General features: G+C 37.1%; 5 protein-coding genes across 5 annotated transcripts; 2 read left to right on the forward strand and 3 right to left on the reverse strand.

Annotated features, from left to right (window-relative positions):
• Positions 1 to 2,020: 2,020 nt before the first annotated feature.
• FIG4 (phosphatidylinositol-3,5-bisphosphate 5-phosphatase) lies at positions 2,021 to 4,843 on the reverse strand (the record flags this gene model as incomplete). The annotated part of the gene is made up of 1 exon (XM_043192666.1): positions 2,021 to 4,843. One exon carries the CDS (start codon positions 4,841 to 4,843, stop codon positions 2,021 to 2,023), a length of 2,823 nt encoding a protein of 940 aa, XP_043047721.1.
• A 1,489-nt stretch (positions 4,844 to 6,332) lies between these two features.
• Positions 6,333 to 7,700, reverse strand: KQ657_001886 (uncharacterized protein; the record flags this gene model as incomplete). The annotated part of the gene is made up of 2 exons (XM_043192667.1): positions 6,333 to 6,778; positions 6,911 to 7,700. The coding sequence occupies 2 exons, from the start codon at positions 7,698 to 7,700 to the stop codon at positions 6,333 to 6,335; spliced, it is 1,236 nt and encodes a 411-aa protein (XP_043047722.1).
• Positions 7,701 to 8,337: 637 nt separating this feature from the next.
• Positions 8,338 to 9,042, forward strand: SBA1 (Hsp90 cochaperone; the record flags this gene model as incomplete). The annotated part of the gene is made up of 1 exon (XM_043192668.1): positions 8,338 to 9,042. The coding sequence occupies one exon, from the start codon at positions 8,338 to 8,340 to the stop codon at positions 9,040 to 9,042; it is 705 nt and encodes a 234-aa protein (XP_043047723.1).
• A 653-nt stretch (positions 9,043 to 9,695) lies between these two features.
• MRP4 (mitochondrial 37S ribosomal protein uS2m) lies at positions 9,696 to 11,243 on the forward strand (the record flags this gene model as incomplete). Its single annotated transcript, XM_043192669.1, has 2 exons — positions 9,696 to 9,699; positions 9,883 to 11,243. The coding sequence occupies 2 exons, from the start codon at positions 9,696 to 9,698 to the stop codon at positions 11,241 to 11,243; spliced, it is 1,365 nt and encodes a 454-aa protein (XP_043047724.1).
• A 66-nt stretch (positions 11,244 to 11,309) lies between these two features.
• KQ657_001889 (uncharacterized protein) lies at positions 11,310 to 11,608 on the reverse strand (the record flags this gene model as incomplete). Its single annotated transcript, XM_043192670.1, has 2 exons — positions 11,310 to 11,533; positions 11,602 to 11,608. The coding sequence occupies 2 exons, from the start codon at positions 11,606 to 11,608 to the stop codon at positions 11,310 to 11,312; spliced, it is 231 nt and encodes a 76-aa protein (XP_043047725.1).
• Positions 11,609 to 11,832: the final 224 nt, after the last annotated feature.

Below are 11,832 nucleotides of genomic sequence, written 5' to 3' on the forward strand. Positions count from 1 at the left end.
ACGTGACTAGCTATCATTTAAAATATCCTGACTCACCTATACGGGATATTTTAAATAACTCAATTTAGGATTTCTACAATATTCTCTCAGCTATTTGTTTGCAACCAACAGATTACATAATTGTGTCATATACGATCCTGCATGTTTCTGACACAATACTTCAACATAAGTTATTTAAAATAACTATTAATTGTTTACTAAAACTCGTAAACATGAAAAAGGAATCGCAGTACATTTATTTATCTTTTATTCACCTAGTATATATAATTTTATAATATATCTTTATCAGCATTAGAAAAAAATTTTTATATATATTTATTAAATTCATTATTTGTGAGAATTGCTGTCAAATATAGCATTTAAACCATGTTCATGGCTTGTTGTACTATTTTTTCTCTCGGGGGACCTATACTTAGAGGTCTTGTACCTCCTTTAGGTTTAGGTATTTCAATTCTCCTAGTAGTACTTGCTATTTTTGTCGGTTGTTCCCCTTGATATTTTATCTTGCATTGACGATTAAATTTGCAATTATTGGGTAGGGTTGAGTCTCATTCTTCCCTACCGAGAGGTCTCTAGTGGTCGTGCACGTATCGAAGCCTTTGGGTAACGAGCTTTGAACTCAAGATTACAGCTTAACGGTTGACTTCAGTTATGATCAGATTGCTTTGTCCTAAGTGGCTCCTTAATTCATTTTACTAACATATATCAGATATCATAAACAAGACCTTAGGTGGATTCTTTCGCTTCCGGATTTTCTATATATGGACAGAAATTTTATTTCATTGCAACCCTGACGGTCTTCATGTTCTAATTATCACCCCTGAATAATTCCCCTTTCTATGCCATCACGTCGTTTCCGACCATTTTGGGGTAATTGATCCTCCACGACTGAATAAGATCAGTAGTACGCGAATAGGGTTAGATATATAACAAAAGTATGTCATTACTCTAGCTTACACAAAATACTTCAACAGTAATCTGATGATTTCAATATCCAGAGTTTCCTTATCCACGTAAGGTAAGTTGTCCTAGTAAAAGCCATAAGCAATCCCCTAGCCGTCATCATTCTACAAGATTTTTATATTCCAATCTCTTTAGTCTTTCTAATATGTTTCAGACTATGGAGTAATATCCTTGTAACGCGGCCAGGCCATATATGATTTCACTTTAACCTATCTGCTATTAGAACTACTAATATTACCATTATTCCAACACTTTGAGTGTCGTCGAGAGATATGCCCTTGGGTTTGAGGAAGCGAGCCCACGAGAACTACCGACTAGTTTTGTTGCATGTAGCGCCCTGGTGGCTTTGTTTTGACAGATTTCTCTGGAATACGTCCATTAGGATGAAGAAATTTATTCACAGCGGTGATCCTGGGTACTTATCCGAGTCGCTTACCCCTTCTGAAAAGGAAAGAGTTGTCCAGCTAGAAGAATTTTATACTGTAGCTATTCAAACGATATCTACCTGCGTTTGCAACTACTTCCTGTTGTTATCAATTCATACGAGAAACATGCCTTTCCTGATGGAACATGAGCTTAGGTTTAAAGATTCGATTCATATAACGAATGATTATTTTATCCATTATATTTAATGCCAATATATAAATGTTGCAATGCAGTTAGCATTAGCAGCCAAATAACCTTTACTATATTATTATAACCTATTTATTGGTTATCCTTTACTATAACCGATTGATCCATCTGTATCTATTAAACCTGATAAATAAAGATCATTTTCTCGAAAATTCGTACTTCAACGAAGAATTACCTACTATATTATTGCATGCTCTATTTTTCCCCCTCATATTCTTAAGGCTTTCTGTTTACGTTCTAAACATATTCCATATGTAGTTTTAGGTGGTTTAAGACGTTACGGCCCCCATCACATATGACTTATTTCAAGACGTATGTGCACACTACGTTTAAATTCATCCCTATTCGTCCTCCTTCTGATTTACTAATTTAGAACCTGTCTAATACATTGCATTGTTCCACACTTACTTTTGAAGATTGATGATTATCTAAAGTAGTCATCTTCAGCATTTAGTTCAAATATGGCATCTCGATCCATACCAAGATAATTGGCGTATATTTTTAAGTCTTGGGAATTTGCAGTCGCAGATGCAGTGTTGAGTAAACCACTATCATTATAGATATCCAGGGAGCTAGAATAGGAAGTAAAAAATCGATACACCTTGCAATCGTCTTCCGACATACGCATGGGTTTAGGCCTATACCTCCATTGAGCCCGGTTTGCTTGTTGATTCAAAAGTTTGCCAATCTCAACTTGCTCGTAGTATATGTCCGCATCTTTCTCACTAACACCTATGTTTTGTATTGCATTATCCTCTTTACTTTGAGATAGAGTTTGATGTGAGCTAGTGTTTCCATATGAATCTAAACCCTGGTAGTTATTAGGTAATATCATTTGCATCTGCTTGTCAAATCTGCCTCCCAACTTTTCAACACTTTTGTCAGCTTTCTTCTCTTCAACTCCCCTACCTCCAACTTCAGAATGATCTTTGGAATTATACAAAGCTTCTCCATCGCTCATTTCGTTATTCGATTTTAAAATTGGTTTTCGAGATTCAAATGGACTATACTCAAAGTTCGTATCATCATTGACGGTACTGGGGAAATATCTAGTATTGGAATTCATGTTATACTGGAACACATCTTTCAATGCTTGATACCTTCGTGGCATATAGAATTCGTTAAACCAATTATCATTGTATTCTGGATAAGGCATAAGCTTTTCCAAACCATGAACAACATCATAAAGGTCCACATAAAATCTATTATCTGATAAGTAAGAGTCGTTATACCAATGAACATAGCTTCTTTTGCTTCTTATATTAACGTTTGATGCGTCATTGTGTAAATGGTAATCATTCTGAAGCTCCCAAAGTTTGGGCTTGCTTGGATCATAAACATAATTCCCTAAAAATAGGTTTATTGCCTCTTGCCGGATCAGATCCATAAACGAGTTTGAATACATTCTTTTGACACTATTCAATACATCTCTTGTATGTGAAGACCATTGGTTGATTCTTCTGTACGAGTCCATTGTATTTACCAAGTTTGAACCACCATATTGGATGGCTATAGTATCTCCATGGTCATGGAACATTTCAGTAAGAATATTAATCAAATCTGAATCATATTCAAGCAGTTTCCCCTCGGGAATATACCCCAAACTACTTAATTGATAATATAGCGCCTCCTTGCAAGTGATAAACTGAGCAGCATTGGTTCTGTCAAGACAATCAATACAATTGGTACGAATGATTCCTTTTTGGATCTTTGTGGTTGCTAGGTTGATGCCATTATGAAAGAATCCAATTTGCGCAATGGACGATTTTGCTATCTTTTGTAAGGGGCCTATCACATCAAGATTTTTCTTGGAATTCTTTGACATGTCGAAGCCAATAAATTGTAGCTTCTTGGCTTTTGGCAAAAATTTATTAAGGTAAGTAACACAATCTTTAAAATGCTGGTTTAGTTTCAGCTCTCTTGGCTGTCTTTCTTTTGTTTTAATCAAATTCAATATTATTATGGGCAGTCCGTATCTTTTGAAGAGGTTGTTAAAATGAATTGCAGAACTTTGATAATACGGATCTGATAAGTTGACTTCAATTGGGGGTTTGGGCAACTTGTTCAAATCTTGGGTCCAATAAAGAGGAATAGAACCACGATGTTGAACAAAACTTGTAAACCTAGGATTATTGAAAAAACCATATTTGGGATCGTGAAATGATGACACAAGCATGTCTGACACAATTTGTTCAGTTTCAACTTCATTAGCAACGTTTCCTTTATCATTTACACCTCTCTTCAAGAATCTTGCCCCAGCGAAATGACGTGATCGTCTTGCAATTATTGTAATATATATCATTCGACCATAGAAGGATACCTTTGCTTGATCTATAAACCCATGAATTATAGATTGAAACCATTCATAAGATGCCACCTCCGGACAAGAAAGGACCGGCTCCAATAGCACATTATTCCACACAAATCTTTCATTTCTATTTAAGGAATCAAACCCTTCATGCAATATTGGTCGCTTGGACAATTCCGGTTTAAGGGGATATTGGTTTTTCGAAGCCATTTTTTTATGTCGTATGAAATTTGTTTGCAAAGTATTTGTTATATCGTACGAATAACTGAAATAAAAAGTTCTTCCCAAATCCAAATATTTAAAGATGCCCAAAAGTTTCTCTTCGTCACTGTACTTTCCTGGTCCTTTATATGAAATATCAAGAGGAATGAGCTTCGTTTCATCGATATGATATATGTACCTACCACCAATAACAGCAACTTGACTGCATTTCGTAACTAAACAAAGGTAGTAACATTTGGTGAATCGTATGAAACCTAATAAACCAAATGCTTGAGCTATACGGTGGATGCCGCCTTCAATTGATTCGTTTAGTCCTGCAATTAACTCTACCATATCCTTGCGAGTGTAGAAGTAGTTCTTATCCTCTATTATGTCAAGTTGTGTCTGATCTGATGGATTGATGTTAATCTCCAAGATTCGGAATAATGTCTCCTTAGCATTACTTCCCACTATGTACATAGCTGACTTGGAGTTATATATGGTAAACTTCTGAAGAATGATTCGCTTGTTATTGAAGTCAAATTGAAACTCGCCATTTTCGTTGCCTTCATCTGATGGATCCTCCTCTTCAACTATAGTGTCGTTATTCAAGGGGACAAAGTCACGATCGTCTGTAAAAGGTTGCTGCTCATTTGGACCTCTTTCTTTAGACTTTGATTCTGATGTTTCACTTCTACCATTCTCTGCTCTTTTGGACTCGGTGGTAGGTCTAGACATATAAAGCGTATTTGGGTTGGCAGTTATTTTGAAGGATACTTATCTCTTCACTGGTCTCAACCTTTACTTTTGATCTCATTATTTATTTTTGTTTGTCCTGTGTATGGCATACCTGGGGTAGATACATTTTCTTACGTAATCGTTAAAAGTACCATCGATATAGCTTACGTAATGCAATTAACTTGTATATCCTTTGCACTTGTAGTAAAATTTAGAAGGAAGCATAGCGTAGGCTGGTTTTGGGTGTAGAATAGCGTAGAGTGCAGAATGTTACAGTGTATAGACTCTTATGGGAATAATACAGTTTAAAGAATATGGCAATAATTGTAGACGCACAATATTATTCTGAAGTGTCAGGAATGCCTTGATTTCTAGTACAAGGCATAGGTTGAAAGTGTCACCGGCGTTTATCATCGTATTACATTACCACATCATTCGCTAATGGAGTCCAGTACTTTCTATTATGTCATCTTTTCCAAAACTAGTCGTTACTGTACTCATTCTTGTCGCAGGCTGGATTGTATGACCTCACCCTCACCAGTCCACAATGCCCAAACCAGTAAATGGAATGCTATAATCCCAAAAGAACACTTTTTGTGTCAACCTCCTTTGTGACGTTGGACGATGCAAGCAGAAATTCATCTTGTTGGTATAAGATCTGTGCTGCACCACGTCTTGAATAAGATGTATCTAATTGATACAAGAATCGTGAAACCATTCACAAAATACCTAAAACGCTGCTCGTCTTCGCGAGATGGCTTCCGTAGACGAGGTGCAAAATAATGACTGCGAAAGCTAACGGTAACCAGCCCCGTGTGCCTTACAAATTCCCAGTAATGACAGGAAGCTGTAGACCTAACCCGGAAGCCATAAACTCACTTGGGAATATTAATACCCATTGGAATTCTTGATTTCACGGACTATATCAAATGAACGGACTATAATTGGGTCAACTCTTTTTGAGGGAACCCTGTTCGGTTATATTAAATACGTACACTAAACCAATTGGGTATATGAGTTTCGGGCTATAGACTCCAATTATACTCCAACTATAGACACCATCGTATTGGGTTTATGAATAAGTGAAACCAGGTTATTCCATATATAGCCATGAATTCAAACCCAAGAGCAAAAGTGAAGTTATATTTCCTTTTAATGAGTTCTTATAATTTATCATCAAATGAACTTACAAACAACCTCAATATGGCTGCTCAAACTACTACAAAGAACTCTGCCTCCAACGGTAAGAACAACGAAAAAAAAAAACAACTGTTGCAGCAGCTGTTCTCCATGTGGCGGATGTTGTAACTCTGGTTGCGGATGTTGCGCTATTTCTTGAAGTAACTAATATTCAAAAGTCGTTAGTAGATATTTAAATTTATAGCTTATTAAAGATTACTTTCACTAATAATAACTTTAAACAGTTTCAATTACTATGTTACCTCATATAAATATCCATACATTCCTAACCTATATCATTGTGTTTTACCTAAAGATCTCCCAAAATTGGCATCTTCCACTTGATACCATATCTATCGTATGAACATGTTTGTTTGTCTTCAAGTATGATATCTTGTTCGTTCACGTTCTCTTCCTCTTTCCAATCAATGGTGAAATCCCCATATCGATTGACAAACTGTCTATGTTTATAAACAGTACTGAATTTAAAATATCGAGGCAAATGTGAGTTGTTGTAGTAAAAGTTAGCATACTGATCTAACGGTGATGATCCAGTATTATTACTGAGCTGGAATCTTTGTTGTACAAGAGCCGCATTTGAGTGACTATCATCCCAAGACGTTTCACCATCAGTGGGAAACATAAAACTATCATATACTTCATCTTCAAGTCGCTGCTCTCCAACACCTTCGATTTCTTTACGTCCTGAGCCGTTTTGGTCACCATTTTCATATACTGTTTCCTCCATAGCCTTTTCTAATGCCGCATAGTATTGTTTTAGCGGTAGATTAATAAAAAATCGATAGTCTGTGGCCCTTACGGTATAAAACAATAGTCCATATTGGTTGAATAGTCTAGAAGGTTCACATACATCTATGTAAAAAATACGGAACCCTGACTTTAAGTATAACCCGATTTCTTCCATTACTAACTTGACTCGTTGAAAGTGATTTCCATCAGTAATGGCAGCTTTGCGCGTCTTTTTAGGGACTTCAAACTCACCTATCTTCAAGAGACAAAATTGATTCTTTGGAAGTATCTCATTGATATTTGTTGGAGGATAAAATGTTTGAACACGCTTATTCTGAATCTGAGTCTGATTTTGATTTTGATCCTGATCTAAGCCAACCTCAAACTTTGTAGTTCCCAATCCCTTGCCATGTTTCACGACCAATCCAATTGTCAAGTTATAACTTCCTGGAAGTAACCAAAAGATCTTTTCAAACGAAAGCAAATAAGTTCGGTTTATCTCCACGAAATGATTGTATATATAATTTGTGGGTTCATCAATTTTATAATCAGAATATTGGGCATGGAATCTTCTATTCCTAAAGAGTGCATAAATGTATCGCCATGAATCACGGACGTAAATGCAGTTGAACTGTGCTGGTATGCCAACAGGACCAGTACCAGTACCAGTACCAGTACTAATCCCAGTACTAGTGGTCACACTTTCTGAGGGCAAATGTAACCTTGACAGGATAAGAGTTCTGGAATCTCTACGAAAGCTATCCAAAGAGCGGATATATAATCTAATATTCCCTAACACCGAAATCATAGTGCTTATACCCTTTGACCCTATACCCGCAACAAGTTTATCATAGAATAAGTCATTATAAAGGATATAGAAATGGGAGTTGATGTGTTTGAGACTAGACCCCAGATCAAGTAGGAGCATTTCCCTTTGTATTTCTATGGGTAATCGATCTAGCATGATTTTAAAACATCATCTAAGGTGATAAGTAGCAATACGGGGTAGTCGAGTGCTTAGTATTGAGGAGTAGAGTCCAATTGAGGTTTTAATTATCGGGCACGTGATAAAAAGTCACATGATTTTATTCCCAAATTAAGGAAACCCAAGTTAAAATATGAAATGGCATTTGATACATCATAAAATCACTGTTAACGTATCTTTTCCTATATCTTATCTGAAAGGAATACATTAAAGCAAATGTAACCATATAAAACTCAATTATTTCTTTCCTTCCATCTCTTTCTATGTGTTGTTCACGTTTCTAGAAGTTTCTATGAGAATTGGAAATTTTGGATTGTCGTGCGTTTCCCAATAATACCCACACTCATTGACAAAAGCTTTATTACGGGTTCTCGACTGACATAAGATCTACTACTGTTCAGATTGTTCCTCGTTACCATTAAGTTTTAAATTCCATCTGATATTCAATCGGTCCAAGGTATTTGATTACTTATAGCATTGCAAGTGTAAAGGTCTCAATTGGTACTTCCAACAAAAGTTAGGCCCATATTAAACAATAGTGGTTACATTATAAATCCATTGATAGAATAATAATAATAATATGTCTGTTACCCCCGAAGTATTGTGGGCTCAAAGATCGAGTACCGAAGAAGCCTCTAAGAATGTCATTTTCTTAAGCGTTGACGTGTGGGATTCTACCAATGTCAAGGTCGACTTAACTGCAACTAATTTGACCTTTGATGCGGATACTACTGATTCATCTACTCACTATCATTTGAGTATTGATTTCTTCGGTGAAATTGTTCCAGAAGAAAGTAAGAGAAGTGACAGTGGTAAGAAGATTAGCTTCATCTTACAAAAGAAAGAATTGAAGGAAGAGTATTGGCCACGTTTGACTAAGGAAAAGTTGAAGTATCACTTTATTAAAACTGATTTCGACAAGTGGGTCGACGAAGATGAACAACAGGAACACGAAGAAGCGGACAACCAAATGATGAATGATGGCGACTTCTCCCAATTTGCTGGTGGCCCAGGTGGACCCGGTGGTCCTGGTGGCCCTGGAGGGATGGACTTCTCCCAATTGTTAGGTGGCGCTGGCGGTGCTGGTGGCCCAGGTGGAATGGATTTCTCCCAATTGTTAGGTGGCGCTGGTGGTGCCGGTGGTCCCGGTGGAAACTTTGACATCAATGCTTTGGCAAGTCAATTGGGTCAAGCCGGTGCCAACTTAGATGGTATCAATGACAATGAAGGTGATGAAGGTGATGATGATGAAGTTGAAGAAGAAATCAGCACCAAAGATTCTTAGTTCCAGTTAATATGAAATAATACCATGTTATTAAACATCTGGTTACCTTGGAATGAAACATCCTTTACATAGTTATTCTTATAATTGTGATAACTTAAAATCTTAAGTTCCCTCGAACCTGTAGATGATACCTTTTTTGAGCTTCAATCAGAGTAAATCACATTCCACTTTTGTAACACATGTTCAAATAATACACTATCATTGTGATGCTCCAGGAAAAGGTTTTGATTCCAAATATCACTTGAAGGTTCACCTAAACAAATATATACATCCTTATAATGCTCTGTTTCGCACATTAAATGGATTAACGTTTCCGTTTCTTCAATTGTGGGGTATTCCCACGAAGTAAATGCTCCAAAGATGCCTATGGCTGCTTCAGTCGAGTCATTGGATACTTCGAAAATCCCTACAAGCTCTGTGATGGATTCAGCGTATACAACTTTCACCTTCCACAATCTGTTAATGTGGCCGACGGTTAGTTGGCCCGTCGCAAGTGGCTGTTCAAAGGTTTGCTTATCGATAACAACAATAGTGACTGGGAGGTCATTCTTTGAACTGTATTTAAGCAAATGATCAGCAAAAGCCAATATATCACTCAGAACGTTTCGTGTTACCATCAATAGCAATCTCCAATAATAATTAGAATGAAGCAAATGAGTTCCTTTGGTTTCCTATTGTCTACAATGTCGCATCTTTTATGATGTCGCAAAGTTGCAGATTGCGACATCTGGCGATCAAAAAAAAAATTTTCAGAGTAGTGAAAGCTACTACAGACAATATATCATTTTGGTGTAACACCGTTGACGTCTCCTGGAATCTCACTTGTTGCTATGATTAAAGGTGGCAGCAACCCTTTGAGAAGGGTAGGGGTAAATTTATCCATCAGATATGCGTCTACTGTGGCTTCAACATCATCTGAATCTATGGATGGTTCTCTGGCCCAAGGTCTTTCTCAAAAGGAATTGAGAGAAAAAGCCATTGCAGAGGCCTTGGCTCGTGAAGAAGAGGCAGCTGCGAAGATCAAGGCTATTCGTGAAATGAAGGCACAAAGTAGAATCAATATCAACACTTTGAATAAGACTCCTGTTCATTTAGTAAATTCCAGATTGGCTAAGTTACAGAAGGACTTGGATAGTATTCCCAATCAGGATAAGGTCAAGCAATTGGATGAAGAACTTGAGTCTTTTATGCTTGAGCATATGAAGTTGCCACCTGCAGCTACTCACAATCGTCCCTGGGCTAAAGTAGGCTCAGATCCTACTGTTAGTGGAATATACTCCGAAACTAAAGATGACACCAGTGTTCAAAAGATAAGATCCACAAGTACAGGTATTTACACAAATGAATTCCCCAACTTGAAACCAACTCCAGATTACAGACCTTATTCTGACCAAGAATTATACTTGAGACAATTGGCTCACACTCGTCAATCTGGTAATTTGGGTTCTAAAGTTTCCAATGTATATAAAGCCAAATATGATGTTCTCAAGCCCAAAGATATTGGTGAAACATCTATTGCTACTCTATTGGCTGCTGGTTGTCATTTTGGTCATTCTAGAGCCATGTGGAGACCTTCTACCCAACCATTCATTTATGGTGAATACGATGGTATTCATTTGATTGATTTAAATCATACCATGGTGAATTTGAAAACTGCTAGTCTGGTCATCAAGGGAGTTGCCAGAAAGGGTGGTATCATCTTATATGTGGGTACTTCTAAAAACTTGGAGCAAGAAAGAGCATTGGAAGAAGCAGCTAAGAGATCTAAAGGATTTTATATTTCTAAAAGATGGATCCCTGGTACTATTACTAATTTCACTGAAGTGACCAAACAAATTGGAGGTGAATATAAAGTTGAACTTGATATGGGAGATGTATCCACCAATAGAAGCTTTTCTGCTTCTCAAGATAGAGAATTGATCAAACCTGATTTGGTGGTTTTGGTGAATCCTGTTGATAACAGAAACTGTATCAATGAGTGCATTAAACTGAGAATACCAACCATTGGATTATGTGACACCAACATGGAACCTTCTCTTTTAACATATCCTATTCCATGTAATGATGATTCATCCAGAGCCACATCATTGATGTTAGGTATCTTGTCAAAGGCTGCTCAAACTGGTATGGAGGAAAGAATCACTGCCTTCAAGTCGTATACCAAAGCGAAGTCAAGTGCACTGGGTGCATCATCTGCATAATGTAAATTTACTTATTATTCATGTACATAGTTAGAACGGCTAATAATAAACATCGATCAAACGACGTCAGTAATTCATTGATCTCCTTTGAGGTTGAGGTGGAGGTGGAGGTTGAGTGGTACGTTCTGGTTTCTTCAACCCTTTATTGGCAACATCCCTGAGAAAGTTTTCTTGGTGCATATGTTTAAACTTTAAGTACTCCAACACCTGAGGGTTATCAGATACGTCCATGACGCCTTCAAGAGACTCGGGATCGATTTCTATGTCATTGAGATTGATTTCGATGGCTCCTTGTGGAGGAGAAGAAGTAGTATTAGTACTACCAGTAGCACGTATACTTGACTTGTCATTATTTGACCTGTCATATTTTTGTTCTGCGAAAACGTGTAACCCTTTCAGAATAACATAGTTCCGAGTATTGTTGTTTGACAGTTTATAGTGGTCCTCGTGGTACCGTTGAAGATCCTGGTGGCTTATATGTAAGCTCATGATGCACTGAACAAGTAGAGGAATTAAGCAAGTTTACCTGGTGAAGATAGGAGTACAAAAAGACATTGAAATGCGAACAAATACAAAGTATATCATTCAT

This window comes from Scheffersomyces spartinae (assembly GCF_019049425.1).
Source record: "Scheffersomyces spartinae strain ARV_011 chromosome Unknown scaffold_19, whole genome shotgun sequence".
In the NCBI taxonomy this organism is placed as follows: Eukaryota; Fungi; Ascomycota; class Pichiomycetes; order Serinales; family Debaryomycetaceae; genus Lizanozyma; species Lizanozyma spartinae.